General features: G+C 39.8%; 1 protein-coding gene and 1 pseudogene across 50 annotated transcripts in view; both read right to left on the bottom strand.

The window, feature by feature from the left end:
- Window positions 1-14,228, bottom strand: part of NEK1 (NIMA related kinase 1) — a 187,311-nt gene that overhangs the window by 29,965 nt on the left and 143,118 nt on the right. For 26 of the 50 annotated variants that reach the window (XM_084994675.1, XM_021072842.2, XM_084994691.1 and 23 more), the window contains 2 exons: window positions 7,815-7,970; window positions 3,323-3,443 (listed from right to left, as the gene is read on the bottom strand). In XM_084994675.1, coding sequence (XP_084850801.1) covers window positions 3,323-3,443; window positions 7,815-7,970 — 277 coding nt within the window. Of the gene's footprint in view, window positions 1-3,322; window positions 3,444-7,814; window positions 7,971-13,200; window positions 13,237-14,228 lie in introns of all 50 variants that reach the window. The other 24 variants (XM_013982714.3, XM_084994672.1, XM_084994682.1 and 21 more) reach the window with 1 other exon arrangement.
- On the bottom strand, window positions 4,384-7,498 carry LOC102167102 (small ribosomal subunit protein eS17 pseudogene; annotated as a pseudogene).

The raw sequence follows: 14,228 nt of genomic DNA, 5'->3' as shown, positions 1-14,228 counted from the left end.
ATAAAAAGGAATGAAGAACTGATACATCCTAAACACAGAGAAGCTTTGAAAACTGAATGCTAAGTAAAGAAGCCAGGTTCAAAAAGCCAAATACTGTATGATTCCCCAGGAACTGTCAGGACTAGGCAGATCCAGAGACAGAAGCAGATCAGTGGTGCAGGGCCCATGAGAGAGGAACACAGGAAATGGCTGCTTCCTGGTGCAGGGGTTCCTTTGTGGGTCAGGAAATACTCTGGAACCACAGAGTGGTAACTTGTGCATTTTAAGATGACTAAATGATAAATTTTATGTTATACAGATTTTATCTTAGTTTAAAAAAAAGTTACTTTTACGACTCCCCTAACCACTCAAACCTCAGTTGCCTTTGCTGTTATCAGTCTTGTGCACATCTTACCACACTATTCCTTTAAAGTTACATACATATATATGCACATAAAGACATAGAAAACAATTTTAATAGGCTTATCAGTGTTATTATGATATATGGAAATGTATCATAATAATACAATGTAATTTTATTTTGTTAATCATCAAGTATCATGGATACATTTAATATATAGTAAATATATATAATTTATATAATAGCTAATAAAAATAATATATGTTAAATATAATAGAATTATACACTATTAATATTAAGATATCTAATATCTTATTAATAATATATTATTTAGTATCTTTTTATTAAATGTAATTTTATTTTGTTAATCATCAAATATCATGGATATATTTCCATATTCATACATGGAGACCCAATTTATTAAGTGCCACACACTGTACACAGCCAAAAGAGTTTACTACCTGGCCCTTGATAGAAAACCAATGATAATCCCTGCTACAGAGCTCAGCAAAGGAAGGAATTTCCAATGACTTTCTATGAAGGAGACATAACAAGAACACCACGGAAGACTCTCCTGAGTATTAATACAAAACCTCATAATGACACAACTAGAGTCCATTAACATAGTATCACATGACCAAGTAGGGTTTCCTAAGGTATGCAGCACAGTTCAATAGGAGCCTAGTAATAATTCATAATACTGATAGAGGAAAACAATTACATGGACAGTTCCATAGATGCCAAAAAGTCACTTGACGAAATACATTCCTGACTTTGTTTTAGCCAGTAAAATGAGTAGATATTGTTCTGAGCTAGAAGTTATAGTCACGCCTAATGAGGGTTAACATTAGAGTCATTTCACTCAGGTTAGGAACAAGACAAAGACACCCCTATTTCTAGTATCTAGCACTGTATAAGAAACACTAAGAGCAAGGAGAGAAAGAAACAAGTGTTTAAAAAACTGGAAAGACATAAAGCCATCATTATTTTCATATGATATGACTGTATATCTGAAAAATACAAAAGAGTCAACAGAAAATCTATCCTGAACCATAGTAGATGCAATAAGACAGTGGCAGCACAAAATCAATGTAAAGAAATCAACAGCTTTCATATAAACAACCTTCTACTTCTCTCACAGAGGAACAGGCACCATTTACACCACCAAACAAATGATAATAGAGCCAGGAATAAGCTTAGCAATAAAAGGGTAAAGACTAGATAAAAAAACTCCAAACATGATCAAAAAGAAAGGCTTACCATTCAGGAAGAATACAACATGTTCATTCCCCCATGTCAATTTATGATCTAACATCCCAATATGATGTAAATTGATTTTGTGTGTGTAGGGAGGAAGGTAAGCTGAAGTTAAGAAATTCTAATTCAGATGAAAATTTATACAGGCAAGAAGAGCAATGAAAGAGAATAAACTTTACATGATCTTAAATATATATTTTATATTTTAATTAAAAGTGTGTACTAGTACACTGAACAAAGATTAGTGGATCAGGAAAATAAAGTATTAAGAATGAACCCAAATTACTGAGAAAATTCAGCACATATTAAAAGTGGCATTTGAAATCTATGCAGGATAGGTGGGCTTTTTTTTAACAAATGCAATTATGACCACCAGGTAGCCATCTGGGAAAAAACATGAATCTATAGACCTCAGGATAAATTCCAAAAAGATCAGAGCTAAAGTGGCTACAATGAAGATACTAGAAGAAAAGATTAAAAAACTCTTTGTAACCTTAGAAGAAACAAAGTTTCTCTAAATAATTAAAAAAAAAAAAAAAAAACACAAACCTGCTTCATGGCAAAAAGATAAAACGCAAAAGACCAAGAGTGAAAAAAGTTGGCAATTCACATAAAAACCAAGGCAAATATCTCTAATATTTAAAGAGTTCTTACCAATTTATCAAAGACCAAACAATCAAATTTTTAAAATAGGTCAAAGATATAAACAGGGAATTCAAAGAAAAGCAAATACAAAAGTAACTCAAACATTGAAAGGATATGCTCAACTATACCAATAAAAAGAAAGAGATAGACTGAGACCCCAAACTGAGATGGCCTTTTACCGATCAGACTGGCAAAAACCAAAAATTTGATAGAAAAAAGTTTGGCAAGGCTGAGTGCATGCATTAGTACAATCCCTGGGGAGAACACTGTCTGTGTTTATAAAAATCACTTCTCTGTATCCATCTTGGAAATACATAGTTGTCCCCTTATGAGCAGGGAGAGTGCATAAATATTGCTGGATGGGGACAGACTAGGAAAGTGACTTTTCACTGCTTCTTTATATACATGTTGATTTCTGAACCCCATGAACGTAATATCTATTCCAAAATTAAATTAAATTATTATTATTATTATTTGCTTTTTAGGGCTGCTCCTGCAGCATATGGAGGTCCCCGGGCTAGGGGTCCAATTGGAGCTGCAGTTGCAAGCCTATGCCACAGCCACAGCCACACAGGATCCAAGCCACCTACACCACAGCTCATGACAACACCAGATCCTTAACCCATGAGCGAGGTCAGGAATCGAACTGGCAACTTCATGATTCCTAGTTGGATTCATTTCTGCTTCACTACAATGAGAACCCCTAAATTATTTTTATAAGGTGCTATACTAGGACTTAGTGTAATATTGGGTTATTAGAGGATTTCTTTAAAAGGTATTACCAGCCTTCTTGTCGTGGCTTGATGGGTTAAGAATCTGACTAGTATCCATGAGGATGCAGGTTCAATCCTAGCCTCGTTCAGCAGGTTAAGGATCCGGTGCCATGAACTGTGGTGTAGGTCACAGATGTGACTCAGATCCTGTGTTGCTGTGGCTGTGGTGAAGGCTGCAGCTGCAGCTCCAGCTCCAATTCGACCCCTAGCCTGGGAACTTCCACATGCCACAGGTGCAGCCCTAAAGAGTAAAAGGTATTACAAAAAGGGATGGAAGTTCTGAAATGCCAGGGAAGAGGGAACATACTCGACTTCCCCTGCGTCCTTCCCATCACTCATCCACACGGTGACTGCAGAGCAGGGCGGGTGACTGTCTCTGTCTGCCCTGCTGGGCTCCTGGAGAACTTCCATTTCCAGGTCGTCAGGCTCTGCAAAGGAAACACACAGCAAAAACATGTCTTGGGGCAAAAACCACTTAGTGAAAACAATACATCTTCTATAAATTATCACACCTAGTTTAGGTTAAAGTAGCAATAATAACAAAAAATTTAATATTTTATCTGAGGATCTTCAATCTTACTGTTTACTCTCTAGTTGTTTCTGAAATAACAGACTTTTCCTTTTGCATTGTCAGTGCAATGAAAATACCCAAAAGAAATAGTTACTCTGTGTATTTCATTATTATAAAAGGATTTCTCTTCATTAAAATTTTAGTAATATGTAAATTGCTTTCCAAAATGTACACAAACTAAAGGATAACAGTACCTGTGGTCAGAAATATGGAAGAGTAGACTACAATATCATTGATTAGTAACTGACAGGAAAGTTCAATCATCAAAAAACGCCTATTACCTGGCCTTTTGTAATGACACTGAGAACATAATTGGAGTGTACTAAATCTATTTTCCTAGACCTTCAAATAATGAATAAGCAGGGTACTACCTCTGTTTTCTTGCAGTGAGTAATAGTTCCTGAAAGTAAATAGTATGAGAACAAAGATTTTATTTTATTTCATTTTATTTTACAGCCACAGGTATGGTAAATGGAAGCTCCGAGACTAGGGGTCAAATCAGAGCTGTAGCTGCTGGCCTACACCATAGCCATAGCAATGCCAGATCTGAGCCACCTCTGCAACCTACACCACAGCTCATGGCAAGGTGACCTTGACCCACCGAGTGAGGCCAGAAATGGAATGTGCATCCTAGTTGGGTCTGTTTCTGCTAGGCCACAAGAGGAACTCCCAGGAGTTCTTTCTTCATTTGTTAACTTCCTTTTCCTCTCCGGTTCAAATTATCAATACTTTCTTGCTTTAGCCACTATGACTCCCATTTTTTTTCCCCCTGAAATTTGATACCCTTTCCTTCTCTATTTTGTTGTTGTTGTTGCTGACTGAGGTTTACTGAAAATATTACAGCATAGCAGAAAGATTCAAACGGCTCCACGTGGTGTTTTGAAATTCATCGCAACTGTAGGCTGAGTGACTTGCAGGTTGGACAGACCGCTAAAGTCCAAGAGTTTCAGCATCTCCTTAGTGTCAGGATCTACTTCAATGATCTCCTGATCCAGGGCTGAGACCTCAGGCACATAGTTATCTCTCCTCTCTCTCTCCTCCTCCTGCAGCTTGATGGAGATATCTCTCACTGGTCCTCTCTGAATCCGCTTCATCAGATGTGTGACATAGCCTGCGATCTTATTGCAGAGCTTCTTGCTGGAAATAATGGCAATCTCCTCGCACGTGCACACGTAGTACTTTTCAATGATGACCCAGGCCGCCTTCTTCACAGTCTTAGTGTGAATGCGGCCCAAGTTGGCGGGTCCTTGGTAAAAGAGAAAACAGGAAGCACCCCCTTCTCTATTTTACAAGTTTCCAATTAGCTGTCCTGCTTAGAAAGATGACTGACACTGTACCAAACTTTAAAATTTTATCTTTTACTTAAATGATTTTTTGGTCATGCATATAAGGTAATAAGCACTTGGGAAAGGGATTTTTTTAAAAACTTTTTTAATGAATAATTGTTCTCTAGTACCTTAAGCCATATCAATACGACTCACTCTATACAGCAGATCTGTGACTTTATTGTCCAGGAAGTTGGAAATATTCACTATGTGCTCTCTGTAGAAAACGTCTGCAAGTCCTTGCACTAGGCCATACAGCCTCTATTACATGCCTAACAGGGTTTTGTTTTGTTAAAGAACAGGTATAAAATGCCTATTAACTATGATCCTAATGAATAAGACTATTGAAGTGACTGTGGTGAATTAAAGATGGACACACATACAGCAAGATCTCCGACGTTCCTGTCATCTAGAGGGGACTCTGTTTCCCCTCCCTTGCATTTGGGCTGGCAGTGTGATTGCCTGGGCCAAATGAGAGAGCTTAAGTGTTAGAAGCCAGTTCCAGGTCCAGACTTTAAGAGAAGTGGCAGCTTCCACCTGGGCATCTGGAAGTCCAAGCCACCATGAAAGACCATACAGCAAGGCTCTGAGACTGAAATGAAGGAGAGGGACCAGCTAGACAGGCCCAGCCAAGCCCCTAACTCAAGACATGACCCATGGGCCTGACACTTCCTCGCACCCTCCAAACAAGCATAGCTGAGAGCTGACAGCTAAACACCACTGAGCGATGCCAGCTGGGACCCCGTGGAGGAGGAGAACCTTCCATTTCCTAATCCACCAAGGTGTGGGAGAAAATACAATCATCACTAAGTCTCCAGAGCAATTTTTTTGCAGCAAGAGATGACTGAGACAGAATTTCATATCTGAAAACAGGGTAGGAATTCCTGTTGTGGTGCAGTGGAAATGAATCCGACTAGGAACCATGAGGTTGTGGGTTCGATCCCTGGCCTTGCTCAGCAAGTTAAGGATCCAGCGTTGCTGTGAGCTGTGGTGTAGGTCGCAGACACAGCTCGGATCTGGTGTTGCTGTGGCTGTGGCTCATGCCGGCAGCTACAGCTGATTAGACCCCTAGCCTGGGAACCTCCATATGTCATGGGTGCGGCCCCAAAAAGACAAAAAAGAAAGAAAGAAAGAAAATAGATTGCAACATAACAAATCTCAAAAACATGCACTGATTTTGGGACAAGGCAGCAGCAGGAGCTGAACAAGGCTTCAAGGAGATGGTGGTGAGAGACTGGCCAGTGACAAACAGTTACAGAGGCTGGAGGAAAGGGCCTTCTTGTTACAGGATGGCAGAAAATTTGGCACCTGTGATAACAAGGATGAAAGAAAATGCACCTAATAAATTCAATGACCAAGCTAATCTGAGCAGAGCATTCCAAGTGCCATCTGGATTCCTGTGGCAGCCTCGGGTAACATACCAGGAGGAAAGGGCTAGCTGAAGAAAGAATTGTTTGGATTATGAGGAGAATTCAAGAGGAGACAGCTTCTCAAGGGAAGACACGGCCTCCAGATAAACACTAAACCAGGTGCTAAGGTGCATTCTCGGAGCAAAGACAAAGTCAAGGGTGTGGCCAAACAGCAGCTTGTCACACAGACTCTCATGGTTGGACAAAAGACTGCTAAGGATCTCAAGTACCCGTCTCCCAGCATCCACAAAGGCACTAACGAGAGAGAAGGCACAGCCTCCAAAATAAGCAACAAACCAAAAAACCCCAGTGATTTTTGACAATTGTGGTGAATGTCAATAATATTGGATGGAAATCCACAAAATCATTAGGAAAATTCCACATGCAGAAGCACCCCTAGCTCGTACTGAAAGCAGAGGATCCAGTTCAGAAGAGAGGAGCCCTCGAAGGCATGGACTCCTGGTGCAGGGGAGACCACTGGCCATGCTACTGGCGGGATTCCATGTCCAAGTACCAATGAGCACTGTGTGCTTCCCTCGGTCCTGGTTTTGGAAAAGAAGCCTCCAGTCCTGCCTCACCACTGGATGTTAAGTAGATGGAAGGAAGTGGCTGTTTTTGATTTTTACTTCTAGTTTCAAAGATTGAGAGTAATTGTATTCAGAGAACTATACCAAGGAAACACATTTATACACAAGCCTGATCTCGATGATAACGTCCTTAAACTCTGAGCCAATGTCATATAAGATGAGGCTTTGAAGAGTAAGTGTGTTTTGCAGGTGAGGGTGATGTAAACAATTCTGGTCAAACAGCAGACTGTGATAATAAAGATGGCTACGATCTTTAACCCTCTTACCTTTGAGAAGTGGGGTCTGTTTCCCTTCCCTCTGAATCCAGGCTGGCCTGGAACTGCTTTGACCAACGAAGTACAGAAGAAGTGACACTGCCAGTTCTGAGACTAGCTTCTACGAGTAAAAGCTGCTTATTACCCGGGTATCTATGGGCCAAGTAAGATGTCCGACCACCCTGCTGAAAGACTACACGTGAAGAGGAAGGCGGCCCAGGTAGGCCACCCTGTGAGCTATATCTGTCAGGACACCTGTTAAGCCCTCTGGGGCACATGAGACCAGCCTGACTGCCAGCTGAACACCCCAGGCAATCACAAAGCCAAGAGCACACATATTAGAGAAACACACGGGTGGGCCAGGCCTCGACTCAATTCCCGACACACACAAAGTAGTGTATGTCAGGAACTGAGTACTGTACATTACATTTATAGTAGTAAAATGGCTGTTGTTTTAACATGAAGTTTTGGGGAGATCTGCTATGTGGCAATTAAAAAAAAAAAAAAAAAAGAGGCCAGTTACTAGAAAAACAGTGAACCTAATTTGAGATGAATCACCCAAACACATATACGTATTCTGAAGATCTGTTTATAAAAAATACATTAAAGCATTATTAAATCAAATAAAGCTCATCTGATCTATTAAAACGTACCATCCACATTTCCTTCTGGTTTCAATGCTGTCTCTGCCTCACTAAAGTCTGGACTATTTGTCTCAACAGAAGAATCAACAGTAGCTGATGGCTTCATTTCAAGTGAAATACATTTTATTTTTTCTTTTAAAATTTCTTCTCTTTCAGGAGAAATCTCTGAAACAACAACAATAACAACAAGAAAAGAAAAATCATGCTATGTTCTCAAAGTGGCTTGAATTTTTATCTGTAACCGCATTAGAACAAAGTTCATTCTTAAAAAAAGGTAGTTACTGGTTAAGTTCTGTTACACACTAGAAATTAATAAATCATTAAAGCATACGATAGCCAAATTTAAATTAAAAAGGTGTTTTTGCTATAAAGGCACTGTTTTTCAGGCTTTTCAGATCAGTTAGAAAAATGTTTGGCTTTACTTAAAATCACAGCTCCTATTAAATTTAAAAGTGAGATAGTACTAAAATGCACTTGACGAGTATTCTGGACCTAGATATTTCAGCATTAACCAAGGTATGACATCAGTGTATTAACCTTTCCGAAGGACTGGCACCTTGTTTTGAACACGAGCACTCAGTGATGTTGCTGCTTTAGGATCGAGTTCCCCACAGTCATCAGCCCTTCCCCTATAAGCTGTGGGACCCAGTCTGTAACCACTGATGACAGGCATGAATATGAAGACATACCTCACTGTACAAGTGAAGAAGATATTCTTCTAAAACTACAGCGAAATACACATGGTGATAGCAGAGAGAGTTGACTCTCATGACTTTTCTATTTGCTGGGACTGGGTCTGCATCACGCCCATGGATAAGACACTTTAATAATTATGAATTATAAAAATTCCTTAAAATAGAAAACTTTAAAATCAAAAATTTTCCATGGGATAGAGACATTTCAGTGTCAAGCATAAAGATTTTGAAATATATAGAATTAGGTTATATCATTCATATGTGTGTGATTTTGTAAAACTCTCAAATTAATTTTTAAAATTTCAATTTTACCACTGTTATATGAATGTATTTTTATTTTTAACAACCACATTTATAAAACCACATTTCATCTCACCATCATCTTCATTCCACCTCAGTCACTCCAATGCACATGGTTTTGACTATCCCAGTTGACTGACTGTGTATGTATGCACAGGAATGTTTTATTCAAATGTATTTAGAATTTTCATTAATCAAAAACAAACTTTATCTTCATGTATAAAACCATTTTATGCAATGTAAAATGCATAATATTATACAAAATATTCAGAACACAATTATTTTGGTAATTTAGTTTGTATTTTTTTTTTTAGCTGCATCCACGGCATGTGGAATTTGCTAGCTAGGCACCAAGCCTGCACCATAGCAGTGACCCAGACCATAGCAGTGACAATGCTGGATACTAAACCACTAGGCCGCCAGGGACTCCTAAATCAGTTTGCATTTTTAATGTCCCAGTTGCAGTATTTAATTATTTAAAACATATTGAAACTTGGTAATGACCAATAAAGGTATAAAAAGCAAATGGTAAAAATTAATTAATTTCTAAGGTGGCTAAGATAAAGTTTACTTGCCTATTCCTTTGGTTAAAACATATGTGTGTGTGTGTGTGTGTGTGAATGATATTTTTTAAATTATGAACTAATTGTTTTTGTGTGTTTCTAGTAATTGCTTTGAAACTGTCCATCCTTTTAAATGATGCCAGGAGGGGCTGCTCTGGCTTAGGACAGCTTACTAAAGTTCTCTGGAAGATGGCCAGGTCACTCTGCCTGCTCCTTTCCAGCTCACTGTTGGGAGCCCCCACACTAACTCCATCTTTGCTCACCTGCTGGGTTTCTCAGTAACCTTCCTGTACCTGAGCTTGTCGGTTCATCTCACCATCATCTTCATTCCACCTCAGTCACTCCAATGCTCAGATCTTGGAGATCTCGTCATTAAATACAGCTTCTCAAAACGTTCAATGTTAAAATATTTCATGTTCTAATATCTAACATCCTGCTTTTCCACTTATCTTCCTCTACCACTGCAACTCTAAAGAATATTTCCCAATCAGGGAGTTTCCATTGTGGCTCAATGGGTTATGAACCCAACCAGTACCCACGAGGATGCATGTTTGATCCCTGGCCTCACTTAGTGGGTTAAGGATCTGGCATTGCCATGAGTTGTGGTGTAGGTCGCAGACGTGGCTCGGATCCTGCGTTGCTGTGGTTCTGGCGCAGGCTGGCATCTACAGCTCTGATTAGACCCCTAGCCTGGGAACCTCCATCTGTTGAAGGGGTGGCCCTTTAAAAAAAAAAAAAAAAAAAAAAAAAAGATTTGGTTCAGGAGTTCCTGTCGTGGCTCAATGGTTAACAAACCCGACTAGCATCCATGAGGACGCAGGTTCGATGCCTGGCCTCACTCAGTGGGTTAAGGATCTGGAGTTGCCGTGAGTTGTGATGTAGGTCGAAGATGAGGCTCAGATCCTGCATTGCTGTGGCTGTAGCATAAGCTGGCGGCCACAGCTCAGATTGGAACCCTACTCTGGGAACCTGTATATGCCGCTGGTGCGGCCCTAAAAGACAAAAAAAAAAAAAAAAAAAAAAAAAAGATTTGGGGTCAATCTCTGGCCTCACTCAGTGGGTTAAGGATCCAGCATTGCCATAAGCTGTGGTGGGGGTCACTGATGCACCTTGGATCTGGCATTGTTGTGGCTGTGGTATTAGGCCGCTAGCTGCAGCTCCAATTCAACCCCTGGCCTGGGAACTTCCATGTGCTGTGGGTGTGGCCCTAAAAAGACAAAAAAAGAGACAGTTTTGGATATGATACCAAAGCATAAGCAACAAAAGCAAAAAACAAAAACAAAAAGTGGGAGTTCCCGTCGTGGTGCAGTGGTTAACGAATCTGACTAGGAAGCATGAGGTTGTGGGCTTGATCCCTGCCCTTGCTCAGTGGGTTGACAATCCGGCGCTGCCGTGAGCTGTGGTGTAGGTTGCAGACACGGCTTGGATCCTGCGTTGCTGTGGCTCTGGTGTAGGCCAGTGGCTACGGCTCTGATTAGACCCCTAGCCTGGGAACCTCCATATACCGCGGGAGCAGCTCAAGAAAAGGCAAAAAGACAAAAAAAAAAAAAAAAAAAAAAAGGCAAAAAGTGGAACTATATCAGAGTAAAAAGCTTCTGCACAGCAATGAAAAAAATGAACAAAATGAAAAGGCAATCTATGGAACAAGAAAAAAAAATTTGCAAGTCATATATCTGATAAGAGATTAATATCCAAAAAATTTAAGGAACTCATACTACAACTCAGTAGCAAAAAAATGGGCAAATTAAATTTTTTTCTATTATTTTGTTTCTTTGTTTTGATTTTTTTTTTTTAGGGCCACACCCATGGCATATGGAGGTTCCCAGGCTAGGGGTCAAACTGGAGCTGTAGCCACTGGCCTACACACAACCACAGCAATGCCGGATATGAACCACATCTGCAACCAACACCATAGCTCAGGGCAATGTCAGATCTTAACCCACTGAGCGAGGCCAAGGATTGAACCCACAACCTCATGGTTACCCTTCAGATTTGTTTCCTCTGCTCCACAACAGGAACTCCAATATTTTTTTCTATTATTAACTAATGATAGAATTTTAAAATAGGCAAAGGAACTGAACAGGTATTTCTCAAAAGAAGACATAAAATAACAAACAGCCAACAGGTATATGAAAAGATGCTCAGTATCACTAATTATCAGGGGAATGCAAATCACAACCACAATGAGAGATCATCTCAGTCTTGTTAACACAGCTATTAGCAAAAAGATAAGAGATGACAAATACTGGAGAAGGTGTGGAAAAAAGGGACCCCTTATATGCTGTTGGTGGGAATATAAATTTGTATAGCCACTGTGGAGAACAGTAGGGAAGTTCCTCAACAAAATGAAAAAAAAAATTAAAAACAGAACTAGCATATGACCCAGCAATCCACTCCTGGACATTTACTCAAAGGAAATTAAATTAGGATGGAGATGAGACATCTGCACTCCTGTGTTCACGGCAGCATTATTCACAGTATACAAGACATGGAAACAACCTAAGGGTTAACCGGATGAATGGACAGAGATGTATCTATATACATAATGGAATACGATCCAGCCTTAAGGAAGAAGGAAATCCTTGGAGGATATCATTCTAAGCAAAAGCAGCCAGACATTGAAAGACGAACACTGCATGCTATCAGGTATAAGAAGAATCTAAAAAAGTCAAACTCAGAGAAACAGAGAGCAGAATGGTGGTTGCCAGGGGCTGGGAGGTGGGAGAAATGGGGAGATGTTAGTAAAGGGTACGAACCTTCAGTTATAAGATAAATAAATTTCTAGAGATATAATACATAGCACAGTTAATTAAAGATGCCAATATTGTATAGGAGACTTGAAATTTGCTAAGAGACTAAATCTTAAAGTTTTCATCACACACCCAAAATGGCAACTATATGGGGGGACGGATATGTTAATTGGCTGGATTGTGGTGATCATTACACAAGGTATACTTATGCCAAAACACCATGTTCTAAACCCTAGATATCACAATTTTTAAAATGTATCAATCAATTCAATAAACATGGAAACAATTAAAAGCCATATGAATAGCTATTTTACTTTGGATACAACCTATTCCCATGGCCACATTCAGCTGCAAAAGGAAGCTGGGAAAAGTCATCTGCCTAGGTAGCCATGTGCCAACCCAAACTAAAGCAGACATGGGAGAGTCTCATTCCGAACAGGAAGCAGGGAAAATCGGACACCACATGGCAGAGTCTTGTACCAAATAGGAAGTGGGGAAAATTGGATACCACAGTACAGCAGCAATTCTGTCACACGTGGATAGGGATGGACAGAGAGACACACACCCCTCCAACACACACACACACCCCATGTCTCCACAGATGCCAGGAAAATGGGGGAATATATCAAGAAAAAGGAAGCCATGACTCCAGGCAAGAAGAGATCTAACATGGGAATAGGTTAGGGGAGAGGCCAGGATGATGTCTTTCCAGCAGGTCAAAGGATAACCTCCCCTGGTTTGGAGTAGGTAGAGGGGATTCCAATATGATTACAGGTATGTAGGTGATCTGAGAAGAGACAAACATATCTAGGGGAGTGTCTGGCAAAAAACTAGAAATAAGTTCATGAAAAACAAAGCAAAATAGAAACAGATATTCATTAAAAGCAAAACAAAATATTGTGCAAGAAAGGAAAGCAGTCGTGGAACAATTATTTTGGCTTGATTAGAATACACATCAGTACCAACACTGTACACAGATCTCACCAAAATGGTAAGTATATCAGAAGGATCTGCGGATGGAAAGTATGGTTGTACATGGTGAGACTGGGGAGAAAAACAGACGGGTGAAAGGCAACTAAATCCTCACCTTCCCAAGTGGCAAGTCCATAGATGACGCCTAATGCTAAAAAACAAAAATAGTAAACACATCTTAAAATCAAGAAGTAACAGTGTAAGTATAGGGTTTATGTTGATAAATGAGAAAACAAATAGCTAAAAGAGCTGAAAGTGGTTGACTTTGAGGGTAGAAAGTACGGTAAAAGACATTGAAAGACAAACAAGTGAGGTCTGGGAGCTGGAGTTTTTGGTAACAGACTTCCAGAGCTCCTTGGCATTTTAAATTATGTGTATAGGTAACTTTTATAACAAGAGAACTATATTTTTAAATAAAAACAAAATTTATATGATTAATAGGAACATAATCTCTAGGAAACAAGGTTATGGGTAATTTCAACTTTCTATAGCATAGTGTCTGGTATTTTCTAAATGTTTTACAATGAAAATATACTATTACAGTCACCAAAAACTAGTTTTAAAAAATGTAGAGAATTTTGTTCCTGGTCATGACAATGTAACTCATATTGGATTAATCATCCACTAAAAATAAGTATGGACAAATAAATAAGATGGAAAAAATATATATACAAAAGGCTGTTTGGAAGCACTGGAGCATCAGTGATGTAGACAAGTCCCAGGGCCAGACTGAGAAGGCAAATACTGAAGATCCACTTCCCTGTGGCCTCCCTGAGATCATTTCCTAAGTACTTGCATAGGGGAACAGACCCCAAGCAGAAGGCAAGTCCTACTGGGCTGAGAAGTCTGAGACTACCAAAGTGACTCAGACCTCAAGGAAAAAAATCAGCAAAACCAAACTCAAACCTAGGTAAAAGTTTCCCTAAGCCCCCCAAAAAAAAAATCCCCTCTATTTTTTGCCTAACTCCTAAACTCTGCACACACAAGTAACACTCCAAGAAAATCAGCCTAAAGCAGCAACCAGGAGGCTGAAGGACTGGGTGAAGGTGGACAGCTGGGCAGCTGGGAGGACTGGAGAGCAAGTCCCAGAGTGCAGTGAGCAGACATCACCAACCCTGAGTGAGGAACACTGGCTACTGCCTG

This window comes from Sus scrofa, chromosome 14, assembly GCF_054392235.1.
Source record: "Sus scrofa isolate SSC_HxYL_T2T_F1_AM1 chromosome 14, Sscrofa_HxYL_maternal_Yorkshire_Landrace_v2.0, whole genome shotgun sequence".
Classification (NCBI taxonomy): Eukaryota; Metazoa; Chordata; class Mammalia; order Artiodactyla; family Suidae; genus Sus; species Sus scrofa.
The sequence above is the reverse complement of the archived record's forward strand: the minus strand, read 5'-3'. Positions and strand labels throughout refer to the sequence as shown.